The sequence below is a fragment of the Squalius cephalus genome, assembly GCF_949319135.1.
Source record: "Squalius cephalus genome assembly, chromosome: 13".
NCBI classification, from domain to species: Eukaryota; Metazoa; Chordata; class Actinopteri; order Cypriniformes; family Leuciscidae; genus Squalius; species Squalius cephalus.
This window is the reverse complement of record NC_137134.1, coordinates 39,120,423-39,141,930: the sequence shown is the minus strand read 5'-3', so window position 1 is coordinate 39,141,930 and position 21,508 is coordinate 39,120,423. Positions and strand designations below refer to the sequence as shown.

Genomic DNA, 21,508 nt, shown 5'->3' with positions numbered 1-21,508 from the left:
CATAATATTACATACCAAATACTGAATATTTTGCGCAAATAATCAGTCACAATGAGCACAAGATGGCATATATTAGTAGTTTATTTGGAGTCATATTCCTTTTACAATGGAAATAACACTGAATATGGGATATTGGTGTTGCTGCTGTTGAATAAATATCTTTGGTGCTTTGCATTTTGTGCATATTACAAAAAAAGAATGCAAAAGACTAGTTGATATGTCTGATACAGTAATGGTCAAAAGATATTCACACAGAAAACAGCTATTTTTAAATTGTAATAATATTTCACTGTATTTTAGATCAAATAAATGCAGATGTTTCCAAAACATTCGTACATATTCCAGACTTTGACCGCTAGTGTACATTGATATAATCAGAGGAATGTTGAAAGAAAGCATTAAGATAATAAAAGAAGCGATTGTTGTATCTGGCACAGTGGGCGTGTCCTCCTCACAGTGGGCGTGTCCTCGTCACAGTGACGCGCGCTGAACCAGAGTCACGTGACACGGCTTGCACAGGATCTGGCCGTCCAGCGGGTGGCAGCCATGCTCATTGGGCTCCGGGGACAGAAGCACATGGCACACCTGTGTGTGTGTGTGTGTGTGTGTGTGTGTGTGTGAGAGAGAGAGAGAGAGGCAGTGAGAGACAGTTATGTTGCAAAGCATCATGGGTATTGTGCCGTTTTGTAATAGTAGGTAACAGGAATCTGGTCTTTAATAATGTTCAGGGCAGGACTTAGGGTGGTGTGGGCCCCTGGGCTTGAGTCACTTTCGGGCCCTACCTTCTATACATTACTTTAAATAGAACAAAATGATACATACACAAGCTGTGTATTAGAGCTACACAATTCTGGATAAACTGAGAATAAAAATAGAGATCACGATCCTGAACAAACAACTAAACAAAATAACATAATTTGTGTTAATTGCTGAAGTCTATTAAAAATGTTTAATTAATCTGAATTATTTAAAAAAAAAACTTGGGTTTGAATGAATGATTCAATTCCTCAATCAAATACACTTGTTTCATAGATGAATCAGCATTTTTGAACGAATCTCCTGAATGAACGATTCAATGAAAAATGTTTTTAACAGTCATTTGTCGCCATCTGGTGGCGTAACAATATAATCGATCCAATCGTTGTTTGAAGTGCAAAGCTACTTTCAAAAGGTGACTGGTACCGTAGACAGTGTTACATGCTAAAAAAACGTAATGATTTATTTATATGACCACTGATTGAAGCTTGAAAAACTTTTTTTTCCAATAAATAAATAATGATTAAAAAAGTTCAAAGTGATCATAAGTTTATTGCCATGCACAAATGTCTTGGTCAGAATGAGAATAAAACACTTATTTACCTGGAAAACATATGTTTTGATTGTGGCATTTCTTTGAGACTTAGAATCCAGTATTCCTATAGGCTAATTATTGTTTCTTTTATGAATTTAATAAAGAACTTTGTCTCGTATTCTGTCCAAACGATCCATGTAGGCTACTTTTGTGTCCATTCGTTTTTCCTTTTTTAACCCGTAATTGAAAAACGAAAAATGAACGGTTGATGTCTTTTTAAAACGCAGTTGAACACCAACATTTTAATATTGAACTGGCTACACCAGCTGCTGCGCAAAAAAGTAGGCTAAATATCGACGAATTTTCTGATTTTTGTTTATGACTTTTTGCCCCTTTATTAAACATTTAAAATATTTACAAATTAATATGGAAAACATGTCGATTTTACTGGTTTTCTAAGGCCAAATTAGAACCTGGAATTGATGTTTTTCCCGCAGTGCTGAATGAGAAGAGCCATTAATATTATTAATAAACTATTGTTTAGGCTAAAATCCCATCTCCATCTCCGCTGTTAAGCAGATCTTTTAGAGAGAAATGCACCTTTCATACGGATTAATCAGAAGGTATTAGCTTTCGATTCGAATTTGTTCGTTTTAAAGTGGACATTTCAAGCTTTAGCCTACACAGGCTATATTTTGTTTCAGTTCTCGCGCTCCAGTTTACGGAGATCATGAACGTGCGTCGGATTGTTTTCTTTTATTTTACAAAAGCACAACGTTTTCTTGTTATTGTGAGTTTACACAAATAAAAGTAGTTGACAATAATGTATTATTATTTTCTGTCTGACCAGAAATGATAGAGTATTTTAAGTTGTTTCCACTGCTGATAGGAAAGTGTTCGCGGCCGCGCCTCCGTGCCATGCAGCGCTCCACACTCAGCTTGGTTCCTTTTTTGCATAAAAGCGTCTTCTAAATATAGCCTATTAAATGTTATAATTAAATAATATAAAATTATTATTATTTGCGTAGCATGGACTTCAAATACACCGCGTCTTCTAAGTCAGGTGACTGTAAATGCGCAAAAACTGTTTCCATTGCAGTTTTGCGAAATATTCCTTTTTCGAATTGCCTGAAAAACCTCCTCATGAGAGCGTAAAAACTTTTTTGCGATAAACGGGAGTTTTTGCGAAATTGACGTGTTTCCATTAAGCGTATTTTCAATTCGCAATTTCAATTTGCGCAATTTAAAGGGTAATGGAAACGCGGCTACTGTCTAATGCAGACAGGTTTTTTCAACGGTTCGGCAGTAAACGAGGCATTACGTAACTGCCAATAACCAATCAGCAAACATCAAGATGACTGACGTTTAATTTAGCTAATTCAATTATATTTTTCATTGCAGCAAGGCAGGGCCAGGTAACAATGCTAGACCAATCAACAAACTTTAAATGAAAAATTAAATGACTGACATATTATTGAAAAAATCAAACGTAAACGAGCGGGGCCTCCTATTGGGCGGGGCCCATGGGCAAGTCAAGCCCACTGGTAAATCCGGCCTTGATAATGTTCTAAAAACATCAGCAGGAAAACAGTTTATACATCGGTTATGGAGTGTTTAAGCTGGACGCTCGTCTAACGTTTTTCAAATGTTTCAGAACTTTCAGAAAATATTCAAAATTCACAAGTAATGTTCCCATAATCAAGAAAAACATTGATGAATCAAACATCATCATAATGATGCTCTGGTTTATATGTGAATGATGCACAGCTTTAGAAACTTGCTGCTTAGTTATTTATTATATAGGTTTTAAGTTATTTTTAAATTTAGTCTGTTAAACTTTTTTTAACTTATTGTATGTATGTTGTATATTACTCATCTTTTTTATTTTATTACGCTGCTGGTAAATGTGTCATGAACAGAATGACAATAAAATACCTTGAACCTTGAAATGGCGCACACACTCACTCACTCACACACACACACACACACACACACACACACACACACACACACACACTCACTCACTCACTCACTCACACACTCACTCACACACACACACACACTCACACACTCACTCACACACACACACACACACACACTGACTCACTCACTCACACACTCACTCACACACACACACACACACACACACTCACTCACTCACTCACACACTCACACACACACACACACACACTCACACACTCACTCACTCACACACACACACACACACACACACACACACACACTGACTCACTCACTCACACACTCACTCACACACACACACACACACACACTGACTCACTCACTCACACACTCACTCACACACACACACACACACACACACTGACTCACTCACTCACACACTCACTCACACACACACACACACACACTGACTCACTCACTCACACACTCACTCACACACACACTCACACACACACACTGACTCACTCACTCACACACTCACTCACACACACACACACACACTGACTCACTCACTCACACACTCACTCACACACACACACACACACACACTGACTCACTCACTCACACACTCACTCACACACACACACACACACACACTCACTCACTCACTCACACACACACACACACTCACACACTCACTCACACACACACACACACACACACACTGACTCACTCACTCACACACTCACTCACACACACACACACACACACACTCACTCACTCACACACTCACTCACACACACACACACACACACACACACACACACACTCACTCACTCACTGACTCACTCACACACTCACTCACACACTCACTCACTGACTCACTCACAGACTCACTCACACACACACACACACACACACACACACACACTCACTCACACACTCACTCACTCACTGACTCACTCACACACACACTCACTCACACACACACACACACACACACACACTCGCTCACTCACACACTGACTCACTCACACACACACACACACACACACACACACACTCGCTCACTCACACACTGACTCACTCACACTCACACACACACACACTCACTGACTCACTCACAGACTCACTCACACACACACACACACACACACTCACTCACACACTCACTCACTCACTCACTGACTCACTCACACACACACTCACTCACACACACACACACACACACACACTCGCTCACTCACACACTGACTCACTCACATTCACACACACTCACACACTCACACACTCACACACTCACACACACACACACACACACACACACACACACACACACACTCACTCACTCACTCACTCACACACTCACTCACACACGCACTGACTCACTCAAACACACACACACACACACTCGCTCACTTACACACACACACACACTCACACACACACACACACACACACACACACACACACACACACACACACACTCGCTCACTCACACTCACACACACTCACACACTCACTCACTCACACACACTCACTCACTCACACACTCACTCACACACGCACTGACTCACTCAAACACACACACACACACACTCGCTCACTTACACACACACACACACACACACACACACACACACTCGCTCACTCACACTCACACACACTCACACACTCACTCACTCACACACACTCACTCACTCACACACTCACTCACACACGCACTGACTCACTCAAACACACACACACACACACTCGCTCACTTACACACACACACACACTCACACACACACACACACACACACACACACACTCGCTCACTCACACTCACACACACTCACTCACTCACACACTCACACACACACACACACACACACACACACACACACACACACCTCGCAGCGGTAACAGTGCTCATGGTAAGAGTGACTCAGACACTCCACAGTGAAGCTGTCGGTCCCGTCGTCTCGAGGGATGATCAGCTCTGAGCACGAGCGGCACTGAGGAGCGTATTTCCTGCACAGAAACACACGTGTTATTCTACAATAATAATATATCATGATGACTTTTAGATCTATGTTACTCAACATCAACATAAAGCAGCGTTTATCGGATAAAACGTGAAAATAAAGCAGCGTTTCCATCCCGTGTTCAAGAGAACAAAATCCTCACTTACTGGGAAATCGTCACTAAATATCAGTAATAAACTGGAGTTTCTGCAATCGGCTGTTTTTATTTATCTCCCGGGATTCTCCTAAAAACAGGTGTATGGATGCACAGGTAGCGATGTGAGCAGATGTTGTACCTGTAATAGTCCTGCAGACAGTAAACCTCTCCCACTTCCCCCTGCGCAAAACGCTGCTCTCCGATTGGCTGCCGGCACGTCACGCACACGAAACAGGGCGGGTGATAGGCTCGTTCCAGCGCTCGGATCACATGGTCTTTGATGACGTCACCACACGCCCAGCACGGCTCCAGACTTGCCTGTCATAATCATCATAATAATATAATGTGTGTTATTGCACGGCTCTGTGGAATACTTGATTCTGATTGGTCAATCACACCGTATGTTATTCCCAGATAACAGCCTCTGGGAACAGAAACATCGGCTCTTCCGCGTCACTGAACGCTACACACTACACAACGCTAGGAACGGGTTTTCCTCATAGAAGTTTTGCTTTTGGAGAGCTAATAAAATATTTCAACTCTTTGACTTATGTGGCAAATATCCGTGTAATAAGAGGATAATATACATCCAGAATAAGTTATCTCAGAATAAACCCCCTACAGGTGTGTGTGTGTGTGTGTGTGTGTGTGTGTGTGTATCTCAGAATAAACCCCTTCAGGTGTGTGTGTGTGTGTGTGTGTGTGTGTGTGTGTGTTATCTCAGAATAAACCCCCTACAGGTGTGTGTGTGTGTGTGTGTGTGTGTGTTATCTCAGAATAAACCCCTTCAGGTGTGTGTGTGTGTGTGTGTGTGTGTGTTATCTCACAATAAACCCCCTTCAGGTGTGTGTGTGTGTGTGTGTGTGTGTGTTATCTCAGAATAAACCCCTTCAGGTCTGTGTGTGTGTGTGTGTGTTATCTCCGAATAAACCCCCTTCAGGTGTGTGTGTGTGTGTGTGTGTGTGTTATCTCAGAATAAACCCTTTCAGGTGTGTGTGTGTGTGTGTGTTATCTCAGAATAAACCCCTTCAGGTGTGTGTGTGTGTGTGTGTGTGTGTGTATGTATGTATTATCTCAGAATAAACCCCTTCAGGTGTGTGTGTGTGTATTATCTCAGAATAAACCCCCTTCAGGTGTGTGTGTGTGTGTGTGTGTGATCTCAGAATAAACGCCCTTCAGGTTTGTGTGTGTGTGTGTGTGTTATCTCAGAATAAACCCTTTCAGGTGTGTGTGTGTGTGTGTGTGTGTGTGTATGTGTTATCTCAGAATAAACCCCTTCCGGTGTGTGTGTGTGTGTGTGTGTGTTATCTCAGAATAAACCTTTTCAGGTGTGTGTGTGTGTTATCTCAGAATAAACCCTTTCAGGTGTGTGTGTGTGTGTGTGTGTGTGTGTGTGTGTGTGTGTGTGATCTCAGAATAAACCCCTTCAGGTGTGTGTGTGTGTGTGTGTGTGTGTGTGTTATCTCAGAATAAACCCTTTCAGGTGTGTGTGTGTGTGTGTGTGTGTGTTATCTCAGAATAAACCCTTTCAGGTGTGTGTGTGTGTGTGTGTGTGTGTGATCTGAGAATAAACCCCTTCAGGTGTGTGTGTGTGTGTGTTATCTCAGAATAAACCCCTTCAGGTGTGTGTGTGTGTGTGTGTGTGTGTGTTATCTCAGAATAAACCCTTTCAGGTAGGTGTGTGTGTGTGTGTGTGTGTGTGTTATCTCAGAATAAACCCTTTCAGGTGTGTGTGTGTGTGTGTGTGTGTGTGTGTGTGTGTGTGTGTGTGTTATCTTAGAATAAACCCCCTTTAGGTGTGTGTGTGTGTGTGTGTGTGCGTGTGTGTTATCTCAGAATAAACCCCTTCAGGTGTGTGTGTGTGTGTGTGTGTGTGTGTGTGTATGTGTGTGTGTTTTATCTCAGAATAAACCCCTTCAGGTGTGTGTGTGTGTGTTATCTCAGAATAAACCCCTTTAGGTGTGTGTGTGTGTGTCTGCGCTGTTCTCTGGCGTTCGGATGTTGGTGTTCGGATGCAAGCATGCAACGCCTGGTAGACGGCCGCTTTGGTGAAGGTAAGGAGATCTTTATTAACAAAGACTCGAGATCGGAGTCTACCAAAGGCAGAGGAGGCGAGGTTATGCGTGCCTGGATCTCGTTGTCTATGAGGAGGGTGGGTGTTAGGATACTTCCGAGGTAACAGAAGTGCTGAACGACCTTTACTGGTGTGCCATGGATGTAGAATTCAGGGGGTGTGGACCGTGGTCTGTGCAATGATCTCTGTCTTTTGGATGTTGACTTGCAGGCCACAAGCTTGGTAGACTGCGCATACAACATCCAGTGTGTGTTGCAGTGCGGTAGGGCTGTGGGCGAGGAGGGCACCGTCATCAGCGTATTGCAGTTCATGAACTGTGATAGTGGTGGTCTCGGTGATGGCTTGCAGGCGGCGGAGGTTAAAGAGGTTCCCGTCCAGACGGAACTGTAGGCAAACACCCTCGTCGGGGCTGAGGGAGTTGCGGGAGAGGAGGGTGACCGCTGCCAGACTGAAGATCACCGGAGCCAGTACACACCCCTGCTTCACTCCTACCTGCACAGGAGAGGAAGGGGATTGAGATGTACCCACAATCACACGAGCCTGCATGCCAACGTGAAACTGTTGTAGGATGTCCAGAAACCTTGCTGGCACCCCAAACATCTCCAGTTTACTGTGCGAAGCCGTCGTTGCACCTCAGCACGGATATTACTGTGAGCGCAGAGAGGGAGATTGTGGATTGGAGAGGTGGGCAGAGAGGGCTTTACGCTTCTCCTCCAGAAGGCTGAGTATTTCGAGGGGATGAGTGAGGGCGGAGGAAAGGTTATCAGCCGAGCGGCGACTGTACGATGCAGTGATGTCAGGGGATTTTAGGGCTCGGGAGTTGAGGGTTGGTGCCTGGTGTGTTGAGGTCGGACCTTTAGGTGTATCTTGGATCTGATCAGCCGATGATCTGTCCAGCACTCCGCCCCACGCACTGCTCGGGTGATGGAGATGACCAGTTTGTGCTCAAAGCAGAGGGAGAGGAGTCGCACACACACACACACACACACACACACACTCAGTACCTGGTGACAGTCCTCACACACACACACACACACACACACACACACACACACACTCAGTACCTGGTAACAGTCCTCACACACACACACACACACACACACACACACACACACACACTCAGTACCTGGTAACAGTCCTCACACACACACACACACACACACACACACTCAGTACCTGGTAACAGTCCTCACACACACACACACACACACACACACACACACACTCAGTACCTGGTAACAGTCCTCACACACACACACACACACACACACACACACACACACACACACACACTCAGTACCTGGTAACAGTCCTCACACACACACACACACACACACACACACTCAGTACCTGGTAACAGTCCTCACACAGAGGAATCCCAGATTTAGTGTAGTAGAGTCTGGCAGCCAGTGGAGCGTGGCACTGCCGGCACTGGAAGCACGAGGCGTGGTACGTGCGGTTCAGAGCGTCGATGGCCGGTTCAGACAGCGGCACCAGCTTACGGCAGAACCCACACACATCTGAGGCACACACACACACACACACAGCAGCTCTGAACGACTGTCCTCTCACAGGATTATTCCAGTTATCAGGAGGATTCTCACCAGTGCTGTGCGGTCCGGCTGACGGCTCGTTCACCATCCCTCCAGCAGGGGGCACCGATCTCTCTGGCAGACTGACCTCTGCAGGGGCAACCGTGGGTCCGGGCTCGGGGTCACAGAGGTCATGTGGAGGAGGGAGTTCATCAGAGTAACTGCTTACAAACACTAACAGATCAAGAATCAATCAGCAAATCCTCTTTACTAACACACGCAAAATATAAAGCCATATTTACTGTACAGCAAAAAAAAATTTTTTATTAACATAAAATATAACGTATATATTAGGGCTGTACGATTAATCAAAATGAAACCACACACGATTTGGCAAAGGCTGCGATTATTTAACGTGCAGCTTGTCAGTGAAGTACGGCTCTGTGATCGGTGATAAATGCTCCATCTGAACACTAGGGGGGGCTCTCGCACACACACACACACACTCCACATATCCCTCTGAACACCAGAGGGCGTCTTACACACACACACACACACACACACACACACCACATATCCCTCTGAACAGTAGAGGGCGTCTTACACACACACACACACACACACACACACACCACATATCCCTCTGAACACTAGAGGGCATCACACACACACACACACACACACACACACCACATATCCCTCTGAACACCAGAGGGTGTCTCACACACACACACACACACACACACACCACATATCCCTCTGAACAGCAGAGGGCGTCTCACACACACACATCATTCCAGGAAATCTCTATCGCTGTAGCTGAATAAACAAAAGATTGTCTTTTCTTGGACAAGAGGTTCATAAATGCTTCTCAAACTCGCAGTGCTTTCAGATGGAGCAGCGTTTACTGAGCCGTACATCAACGACAAGCTGCGCACAACAAAAATAATCGCAGCCTTTGCGATTTCATCACCAAATCGGTTTAAGCGCGATTTCATGTTAATTGCGATTAATCGTGCAGCCCTAATATATATCATCGCCCAGCTCTAACTTGCTAAATGCAACTATAAACATGAAGATGATGTGAAGCGCTCTTCACCGTCCGGTGTGCGTGTGCTGTCCCGCCTGCAGGGGGCGGCGGTGGGCTGGGCGTACAGCGGGCTGATCCGCTCCTCATGCGACACTGAGCTCCGTAGCCGCGGCTGCTCTCGCGTCGGGCTGCTGCTGTGGACCTGGGCCGTCGGGGTGACGGTCGCCCTGAACGGAGACGCCAGAGTGATGAAGACAGACGACACCACCCTCTTCTGAGGGGCCGCGGACGCCATGATGCTGAAACAGACCAAACCACTCAAATCAACTCAGAAACAGAATCAAACGAACAAAGCTCTGTGGAAGAGATTTCTGCCAACGCTATTTCAATGCTGAAGCAACAGCTGACATTATTTTACACTGAATTACTTTTTAATAAAATCTGTTTCATTGCACATGGAGTTACTGAACACTTTTGCATAAATATTTACTAAATAAATAAAATAATGTACAAACTACATAGATAAATTATACAAACAGAAAAAACGAAACAAATTATATAACCTTCAAAGTACATAAACTATACAAACTATATAGTTTTTAATAAAGTTTTCAATGTGTTATACTACACAGTCTTTAATAAATTAGGGACTGAGGGGGAGCAGGAGGACCGAGGTGGAGCCGGAGGAACGAGGTGGAGCCGGAGGAACGAGGTGGAGCAGGAGGACCGAGGGGGAGCAGGAGGACCGAGGGGGAGCAGGAGGACCGAGGGGGAGCAGGAGGACCGAGGGGGAGTAGGAGGACCGAGGGGGAGCAGGAGGACCGAGGGGGAGCAGGAGGACCGAAGGGGGAGCTGGAGGACTGAAGGGGGAGCTGGAGGACCGAAGGGGAGCAGGAGGACCGAGCTGGAGCAGGAGGACCGAGGGGGAGCAGGAGGACCGAGGGGGAGCAGGAGGACCGAGGGGGAGTAGGAGGACCGAGGGGGAGCAGGAGGACCGAGGGGGAGGAGGAGGACCGAGGGGGAGCAGGAGGACCGAGGGGGAGCAGGAGGACCGAAGGGGGAGCTGGAGGACCGAAGGGGGAGCTGGAGGACCGAGGGGGAGCAGGAGGACCGAGGGGGAGTAGGAGGACCGAGGGGGAGCAGGAGGACCGAAGGGGGAGCTGGAGGACCGAAGGGGGAGCTGGAGGACCGAGGTGGAGCAGGAGGACCGAGGTGAAGCAGGAGGACCGAGGGGGAGCAGGAGGACCGAGGGGGAGCAGGAGGACCGAGCTGGAGCAGGAGGACCGAGGGGGAGCAGGAGGACCGAGGGGGAGCAGGAGGACCGAGGGGGAGTAGGAGGACCGAGGACCGAAGGGGGAGCTGGAGGACCGAAGGGGGAGCTGGAGGACCGAGGGGGAGCAGGAGGACCGAGGGGGAGCAGGAGGACCGAGGGGGAGCAGGAGGACTGAAGGGGGAGCTGGAGGACCGAGGTGGAGCAGGAGGACCGAGGTGAAGCAGGAGGACCGAGGGGGAGCAGGAGGACCGAGGGGGAGCAGGAGGACCGAGGGGGAGCAGGAGGACCGAGCTGGAGCAGGAGGACCGAGGGGGAGCAGGAGGACCGAGGTGGAGCAGGAGGACCGAGGGGGAGCAGGAGGACCGAGCTGGAGCAGGAGGACCGAGGGGGAGCAGGAGGACCGAGGGGGAGCAGGAGGACCGAGGGGGAGCAGGAGGACCGAGGTGAAGCAGGAGGACCGAGGGGGAGCAGGAGGACCGAGGGGGAGCAGGAGGACCGAGGGGGAGCAGGAGGACCGAGCTGGAGCAGGAGGACCGAGGGGGAGCAGGAGGACCGAGGGGGAGCAGGAGGACCGAGGGGGAGCAGGAGGACCGAGGGGGAGCAGGAGGACCGAGGGGGAGCACGAGGACCGAGGGGGAGCAGGAGGACCGAGCTGGAGCAGGAGGACCGAGGTGAGGCTGGAGGACCGAGGGGGAGCAGGAGGACCGAGGGGGAGCAGGAGGACCGAGGTGGAGCAGGAGGACCGAGGGGGAGCAGGAGGACCGAGCTGGAGCAGGAGGACCGAGCTGGAGCAGGAGGACCGAGGTGAGGCTGGAGGACCGAGGGGGAGCAGGAGGACCGAGGGGGAGCAGGAGGACCGAGGGGGAGCAGGAGGACCGAGGTGGAGCAGGAGGACCGAGGGGGAGCAGGAGGACCGAGCTGGAGCAGGAGGACCGAGCTGGAGCAGGAGGACCGAGGTGGAGCAGGAGGACCGAGGGGGAGCAGGAGGACCGAGGGGGAGCAGGAGGACCGAGGGGGAGCAGGAGGACCGAGGGGGAGCAGGAGGACCGAGGTGAGGCTGGAGGACCGAGGGGGAGCAGGAGGACCGAGGGGGAGCAGGAGGACCGAGGTGGAGCAGGAGGACCGAGGGGGAGCAGGAGGACCGAGCTGGAGCAGGAGGACCGAGCTGGAGCAGGAGGACCGAGGTGAGGCTGGAGGACCGAGGGGGAGCAGGAGGACCGAGGGGGAGCAGGAGGACCGAGCTGGAGCAGGAGGACCGAGGGGGAGCAGGAGGACCGAGGTGGAGCAGGAGGACCGAGGGGGAGCAGGAGGACCGAGCTGGAGCAGGAGGACCGAGGGGGAGCAGGAGGACCGAGGTGGAGCAGGAGGACCGAGGGGGAGCAGGAGGACCGAGCTGGAGCAGGAGGACCGAGGGGGAGCAGGAGACGGGAGAAACAGTGAAGGACTGCTCCAGGCACAGAAGTTGGACTGACGGTATGTCCGTTTCTGTTTTACTCGCTATGAGGGTCCGTTATTCTGTCGCGGAGCGGCTGTATTGAAGTGCAGGACGAAGAAGTAGGAACAAAAATCCACAACAGAAAGACGCAGAAGGTCGCAGCAGATAACAGGAGTGATAAAAGAAACACAAACCCAACCACATAAACACAGATGAAAACGGACAAATGAACTAGAGAAACTCAGGGCTTTAAATACCGACGGTGTAATCAAAGATCCAACAGAACAGGTGTGTGCAATTAGGGACTACGGAAACTTATTAAAAACAAGGGAACTAACTAGGAATTCAGGGTAAAAACGAAACTAAAACTGAACATATATGTTACAACTAAGAATTAAACTAATTTACAAACTATCCAATCTACATAAAATTAAACTATATAAATGAACTAAACAAATTATATAAACTTAAACTATATAAACTATACAAACATATGAACTTTCCAATCTACATAAACATATATATAATATTACTGAACACTTTTGCACAGAGAAAAGATTAAGTAAATAATAAATAATTAAGCACACACTTATAATCTGTCAGAAAGTGAATTAGACGTGTTTCTAGGCGTGTCCGAGTCTTCAATACCAAAGTTCAGTCAGTCATGTGTCGAGCGATGGTGATTTGGGTCGAATGTACGTTGACGTACAGAATAAATCAGAAAACACACATGTGTTGAGTGTGTCCGAGGCTTCACACACTCTCTCTCACACACACACACACACTCACACACACACACACACACACACACACACACACGACTGAATGACAGATGAAGAGCAGAACTTCACACAAACCCACATCTAATTCATATGGTGAACCTCTGTTTCTGTTTTCTGTCCAGCTGTTGAGGAATCAGCGGTCTGAGTGTGATCACGTCTCTATTCTCTCTCGCACGTACCTGAACAGCAGATCAAACTCTTCCAGTCTGTCGTTCCTGTTTCCTTGCGATCTGTGTATAGAGAGAGAGAGAGAGAGAGAGAGAGAGAGAGAGAGAGAGAGAGAGAGAGAGAGTAGTAGCAGTAAGGATCGTATCTGCACGAGGACACGCCTTTTCCTCTCTCTCTCTCTCACACACACACACACATACACACACACACACATACACACACACTGACTCTCTCTCTCTCTCTCTCTCTCTCTCTCTCTCTCTCTCACACACACACACACACACACACTGACTCTGTCTCTCTCTCTCTCAGATCAGCAGAGGTGAAGAGTTAAACAGTTACTGACTGACAAAGCAGTCAAATGTGTGACACACACACACACACACACACACACACACACACACACACACAGGCAGTCATGCATGCCTACAAACACACAAAGGCATGCAGTTACTTGAACACACACACACACACAGATAAGCAGGAGCTGAGCTGGAAAAGGCAGGTACAGTCACATCCTGTTGCCTCAGTGTGATAAAGCAGTGAAAACTGTGTGTGTGTGTGTGTGTGTGTGTGTGTGTGTGTGTGTGTGTCGTCTCATTGTTCTGTCAGTGTTATTTTCTCTACCTCCCTCAGTGTGTCTGCCCTCTTTTCTCTTTTCTCCTCCCATCCCCCACTTCACTCGTTCTCTTGCTCTCTCTCTCTCTCTCTCTCTCTTCTCCTGCATTAAACTCTTCACAGGGAAAGACATGAAACAAATGAGCTATACAAACTAAACCTAAACTATATGAACTAAACTAATTATAAAAATTATACATTTAGTAATAATTTCATTGATAATATAATGTAATTTAGTAATGTGTTTGTGATTTATCTTGTTGTAAAGTACATTGGTCAACTTTGTGTATTTTATGGTGATATATAAAGAAAATTGCCATTGCCATGTACAAAATATATAAACAACTATCCAAAGTACATGAAACAAATTACATAAACTTATCTCTTAAACTCCAAACTACTATATAATCTTCAAACTATATTAACTATACAAACTATATAAACCTAAACTATATTAACTATACAAACTATATAAACTACATAACACGCAGCGCGGGATTGTGTGTGTATCAGCATTTATCTGTGAGTTCATCCTCGAGGAGAGGGGGAGGGGCTGAGGAATGCGTCGGTGACGTCACTGCTGCGGGAGGGCGCATGCGCAGCCGCGATGACATCATCCGAGTCCTGACACAAGCTCCGCCCACAGATGAGGAATCTGATTCACACACACTTCATTATCTAATATAACGACAATCACACGTTTATAAGCGCAACCTGAGTGACGCTAGGTTATGGAGACTTATCAGACTTATGAGGGCTGATGTCGTTTCTGAAATGGTAATATAAAGGTTGTTGGTTCATAGACTGTAAAAGGTTCAAACCCTGAGTCATGAATCATGATTCACCTTTGAGCTCCTGAGCGAGACGTGCTTAACCTGTTTATTCAGTGATTAGCGGCTTTTATCTGCACTGTCTATCAGATAAACATATTCATGAGCTTCTCTGAGGTACAATACAAACACCAAAACAAATATCCATTTCATCTGATTCCTGATACTCACAGAAGCAAAGCATCCTTCGTTTATATTTCTATTGCCCTTTTTCTTTTTGGACTGACTTTCAAATAGACATGAAAAATAATAATATTTATTTAATATTAATTATTTAACAATTTTTCTTTGTTTTCAAAACCCATATTTTTCTGAAAATCAAAGTTATATTATTCATATTTTAATTATTTTGTCAAAGTTTTAAATTCATAAGACAAAAATAACTCAAAAGAAACCCTCGTATATTACCTGTTATAACACCGATCTCACAATATACTTTAAACCTCTTTCAAATAAGAGATCACAAAACAAAAAGCTTATAAAAACAATACAAATTTGAAAGCTTTTTAAATTCATGCAACTGCCCTAATATAGCACTTTTTATTCAAATTAAATTATTTTTTTATTATTAGTTTTTTTCGTAATTTTTACATACATGTTCATTATATATTTTAGTTGTTGTTGTTATTCTTTGTTTATACACTCTGAACTGTATTACAATGCCTTGTATTTTTTTGCATCGTACTTGTCTTTAATTGAAAAAAAAAGATTAGAAAAAAACCCATCCTTCATTTCCTGTTGTAGATTAAAGCGTAACTCTCGCCAGAATGCAGCCTAGGGTCTTTTTGTTAGTCTACCCGAGGCAAATTTTAGTTTAAAAGCATCATTAGAATGGAAACTCCACTTTTAAGTTTGACCGTATTGTCGTTTTCGGTCAAATTGCCTTTTGAATGGGAGTGCTTGGGGCACAGTCAAAACTAGTCGATCTCCGAATGCGAATGAACTGACTCTGAATTTTAGTATTGCTTCTTATATGAGGATCCTTTTTCAAATACAAGGTCAATATTGATTTCACTAACGACAAAACAACAAATTATCCGTGAATTTATATGGAACTGAGCTTTAGGAGCTTTACTCTTCACCCTGTTACGTTGCATTCGGAGATCGACTATTTTTGACTGTCAGAATGCCGGCGGACGGAAACCACAAGTTACAGTGGGTTTTTCAAATTAAATCTTTCTTTACTCTGCTGGAGTTCATGTGTAGAGCCGCTGGTGACACTTCCAGCACAGTTTCATGTTGTGTCGAGCCGCATTTAGTGTTTTAAAAATAGCGATTTTTGATCCTATCACAGTCGTGCACTCCCATTCAAAAGGCAATTTGACCGAAAACGAAAATACGGTCAAACTTAAAGTGGCGTTTCCATTCTAATGATGCTTTTAAACGAAAGTTTGCCTCGGGTAGACTAAGAAAAAGACTCTAGGTTTCATTTTGGCGAGAGTTACCCTTTAACTCATACACGACCAAATAGTAGGCTACTACGCACTAAAAAAGCACGTGACCCTCGTCCACTGCAGTAAGCAAATGCTCTAAACGCGGCAAAAGGCGTAAAGATGATTTTTCTTCTTCTCAGATCTGCTGATGATGGTTATAATTACTTGGTGCCTCAAGATAAAACTAGAAGAAAAGGAAGAGAGTAATGCCTAGCTCACACTACACAACTTTAAACGTCGGCAGATCGCTGTGCTGTTCAGACTACATGACTTGCTCTGGAGTCTTGAAGTCGTTGTGGTGTTCACACTATGTGACACTAGGGGGTTACACACCACACGAGCTGACGACAACTCTCACCCAAGACTCTATCCGGTCCCAAAGCCACATTGTGTCACGAAAACATGCGCAAGAAGTGGAATGGGAAATGGCGCATTGTCTATTTGAAAATGGACGGCGGGACAAAATTGGCGGTAAAAAAATAAAAAATAAAAATAAAAATAATATATATATTGTTTATATATAAACAATATATATAAACGAAAAAAAAAAAGAATATGGGTGAACGGAGCACACGCGGGCAGCAGGGATTGTCTGTCAGAGAGAGTTGGAGGTGAGTAAAACATTATAATGAAAAAGCAGAGCCTGTTGTGGTTTGGCAACGATGGTTACAATACAAAAGGCTTTTGTAATGTCATAACAAGCTTATCATTGGCTGTTGCTCATCGCGACACGTGACACCACAGGCTATCGAGTCGGCCGACAGCTCCAGGTATTTGGCATGATAGATTTGTCTGGCGTCGGCGATGTGTCAGCGAGCGTTTTTGATGCGTCGTTAAGTATTTCACACTTAAAGATTGGCGAGCGCGGATCACCCGCAGATTTGCACGCGATTACAGCCCGACCTGTCGGCGAGCTCGTTAACTTGCAAATCGGGCTTAAAATCCTGTAGTGCGAACTTCAACATCTCAAAGACTGAGAACACCATCACAGTACCTCATCATGCAGCGCCACCTGCTGGAAAACAGCAGAGCACCATAAAATAATAACCAGAACTTATGAACATAAAACATGATAGAGCTGCAGAGGACGCGATGAGAGGCGCGTGCATGTACTGTGACGCGAGCGCGGGTCACGTGATCCAACACACAGTTTTACCCTATTTTTTACAGTCGGTTTTACAAGCTGAAAACTATTTTAGTTCTAATTGGGAACTATTAAAATACACCATTAGATTATTGTTATTCAAAGTTGGATCTCAAAAAGCCAAGCAATACAAATTAGAGGAACTTAACATTGTTAAAAGAATTGTCTGTCTCTCCTGTATCCCCTTTGAAAATGTATCAGTTGTCCAGAAAATAGAATTGGCTGAACTTCAGAACTCATTAGATAACTTATATATGTAAAGCAAAGGGTGCTTTTGTTCGTTCAAGAAGGAGATGGATGGAAGAGGGAGAAAGAAATTCCAATTATTTCTTTAGGTTAGAGAAACAGCGTATTCATCTCAATTCTATCAATAGTCTTAACTTAAACGGAGTAGTCTTAAAAGATCATAAAGACATTTCTAAGTATTGTGAAGAATTTTATAAAAAATCTTTATCGTTCTAGACACTCTCAACAAAATTTTGACTTATTTTTTAATTCTCTTGACTCAGACCGTATCTCCAAAATTGATGATATTGGGAAAAATCTGTGTGAATCTCCTATTCAGTTGAAAGATATTTCTGAGGCGATCGACAAGCTGAAGCTTAATAAGTCTCCTGGAAATGATGGTCTGACCACAGAGTTCTATAAGAAATTTTCAAATATTCTTTCTCCATTTCTTCTCCAAGTGTATTTAGAAAGCCTATGGGAACTCTCCCATGTTCTATGACTCAGGGTGTTATAAATTTGATCCCTAAGCCACAAAAGGATCCTTCTCAACTTGAAAATTGGCGACCTATAAGCCTATTAAATAATGATTACAAAATACTACCCTCGATTTTTTGCTAAAAGAATTAAATGTGTTTTAGATAATATAATTGGTGACTTTCAGTCGGGTTTCATGAAAGACAGACTTCTCAATTAATATTAGACTTGTTCTTGATACTTTAGATTATTCGGATCTGATCTCTGATGACGGTTTCTTGCTTTTTCTTGATTTTTATAAAGCTTTTGACTCTGTTGAGTTTCCTTTTATTCTTAAATCTTTGAATATTTTTGGTTTTCGCCCAAACTTTATCAATGCAATTCAAACTTTGTATAATAACGCCAATGCTTCAGTTAAATTACAGCAAGGTACTACTAATAGATTTAATATAGATAGAGGCATCCGTCAAAGCTGCCCAATATCGCCGTATCTTTTTCTGCTTCCTATGCAATTATTAGCCATCCATATTCAAAATAGTAATCTGAAAGGTATCTCTGTTGCAAACCAATCAATTTTAATAAGCCAATTGGCTGATGACACCACTCTATTTCTAAAAAATAAAGATCAAGTTTCTGTAGCCTTAAATATAATTGATCTCTTTTCATCCGCTTCTGGTTTAATACTTAATATTCACAAATGTGAACTTTTACCTATTAAAGATTCCACTGATGATAAAGTATGTGACATTCCAGTCAAATCCGAAGTGAAATACTTAGGTATAATTATTTGTAAAGATCAAAAAAGAAGATCAATGCTAAATTTTGAACCTCTTATTCTTATTTCTAAAAGAGTGTTATGATATAGCTGATCGGACAATGGGTGGTTTTGACTTAGTGGACTTTTCCACTCTTAATAATTCTTTCAAGGTTAAGTGGATAAAATCTTTCTTGAACAATCCTACATCTTTTTGGAATATTATCCCAAATTATATTTTCAGTTCAGTTGGAGGTTTGCATTTTTTGTTACGCTGCAACTATGACATTTAAACAACTTTAACTCTTTCTAGTTTTCATAAACAGGCTTTAATATGCTGGACCCTGATATATAATTATACTTTTTCTCCGCATAATTATTTTATTTGGAACAACCAAAATATTCAATATAAAAATAAATCTCTTTTTTTAAACAATTGGTTTGATAAAAATATACTTTTAGTGAGTCAACTTTTAGATGAAAGGGGTGTCTTGCTCTCTTATGAACACTTTATGCAAGAATTCTCTTTTCCAGTCCCCCAAGAGAATATGCCATTGTTTTTGGGGCAATTCTTTAGTCAATCCTGGCCCTAAAGGTCCTTTATGCTCTCCACCTATATTTGACAACACTCATTTATTTGTTGATCAAACTCCTTTCAGCAGATTGTCAAACAAGAAAATTTGAAGGTTCAGATTTCTTTACCTGCTTGTGTAAGCTTTTGGAACAACAAATTTGATAATAATATAGTATGGGAAGATTTCTGGCTCCTTCAGGAAAAGTTATTTTTATCTAATAAAGTTGTTGAAGTATCTTTTAAAATTAGTCATAATTGCTATCCAGTTAATTATAATTTTGCTAAATTTAATAATAGTATCTCCCCCTTGTGTACCTTTTGTCATCAGGTTGATGAGACAATTACTCATTTATTTTGGGAATGTATGTATTGCAAAATATTTTGGGTTGACTTTTCAAATTTTGTTAAAAGATATCTGTCTGTAAACTTTTGTATAAGCCAAAAAATTGTGTGTTTTGGTGACTTTCTGAAAGTAGACCCTTATCATTTTACATTTATTCTCAACTTATTACTTTTTCTTGCCAAATTTTATATTCACAAGTGTAAGTTTTCAAAGAAAACTCCTTCCTTTTTCATTTTTAAGAAAGATTTAGATATATATTTGAACTCCTTCAGGAATTCTAAAAACTGCTGCTTGTAAGACTCTACGTTGGTGTCAATCATTTAAGATAGCTTAATATTCTCTATGTTTATGTAATGTAACCCTCTTTTGTGTATTGTTTATATGTTCATTTATTGCTCAGTCATGGTTGTTTTGTATTTGTTATTGCATAATAAAAAATAAAAAAATAAAAAACCAGTCTATGGTTTTACCTCAGACAGCAGAACGCGGTGGGATTTAGGAGAAACCAGCGATATTTGATCCATTTATACATAAAAGAGAAACATTGTAGATTATAAACATAAATATAATGCCTAAAAGTTTCTTTTGGCATATTTTAAACACAGTGTTTCTGAAACCGCGCTTGGTGAGGAACTGCAGAGATCGCGAGTTGATGAAAAGCTATTTATAAATGAAATCATAAAAATGCAAAATTCAACAAATAAATCATTTTAAATGAAAAACAATTAAAATGGGGGGTGGGGGTGAATATTTTAGATAAAAAAAAAGGTTTGTCAGAAAAAAACCGGCTTGAACGAAGACACTGGTGTTGTGTGTGTGTTCTGAAGCTGCACTAATAATCACAGAGAGTCAGTCAGTAAAAACTTTAATCATCACATATGAAAAACACAAAGAGTCTTTAGTTACTGGAAATAAGACACGCTGGTGAGGTAAAACCCAACTGCACTGGGTCAGTTCCGGCGTGCCGCTAACACACACAAGCGTTCAGCATCATCTCTGGAGGGAGTGTTCGTGTACGGGGACTCTCTTCTGTGTGTGTACAGCAGCGCTCGCTGCCTCAGGACGTCCCAGATGAGCATACTGAGAACCGTATGAGGAGCCAGACGCACAAACACCGGCATCATGCCTTTATACAGACCCACAATCCCCTCCGTGGCGCAGACCTTCATCAGACAGTCCACAAACCCGCTGTACAGCCGGCCCTGACACACACACACACACACACACACCGTACTGTACATTAATCAGTGATGGGGAACGTTACTCTGAACAGTAATGCATTACAATATTGTGTTACTCCCTTAAAAAGTCACTAATTGCGTTACTTACTGTCTTTTTTAGGAAATGTATTTGTTACATTATTTATGCATTACTTTTTCCACCTGGGCTGGGCTTTTTTATTAATAAAAAAATAAGTTATATTTTTGGGCAAATGTAAA

The 21,508-nt window shown here is 43.8% G+C and overlaps 2 protein-coding genes across 4 annotated transcripts in view; both read right to left on the bottom strand.

The window, feature by feature from the left end:
• Positions 1-62: 62 nt before the first annotated feature.
• fblim1 (filamin binding LIM protein 1) lies at positions 63-14,063 on the bottom strand. Of its 2 annotated transcripts, none has more exons than XM_079891116.1 (7): positions 13,583-14,063; positions 10,083-10,312; positions 9,056-9,217; positions 8,802-8,971; positions 5,517-5,695; positions 5,107-5,227; positions 63-585 (listed from the first exon to the last, which is right to left on the bottom strand). In XM_079891116.1, the coding sequence occupies exons 2-7, from the start codon at positions 10,306-10,308 to the stop codon at positions 472-474; spliced, it is 972 nt and encodes a 323-aa protein (XP_079747242.1). In that variant the 5' UTR covers positions 10,309-10,312; positions 13,583-14,063; the 3' UTR covers positions 63-471. The 2 variants fall into 2 exon arrangements, with proteins under 2 accessions (XP_079747242.1, XP_079747241.1); XM_079891115.1 differs by having other exon boundaries at positions 64-585; positions 13,683-13,810.
• A 6,516-nt stretch (positions 14,064-20,579) lies between these two features.
• The window catches only part of slc25a34 (solute carrier family 25 member 34), a 7,033-nt gene continuing 6,104 nt past the window's right edge, over positions 20,580-21,508 (bottom strand). The window contains exon 6 of one of the 2 annotated variants that reach the window (XM_079891119.1): positions 20,580-21,271. In XM_079891119.1, the coding sequence (XP_079747245.1) occupies positions 21,020-21,271 (252 nt within the window). In that variant the 3' untranslated portion in view covers positions 20,580-21,019. The remainder of the gene's footprint in view (positions 21,272-21,508) is intronic. The other variant, XM_079891120.1, reaches the window with a different exon arrangement.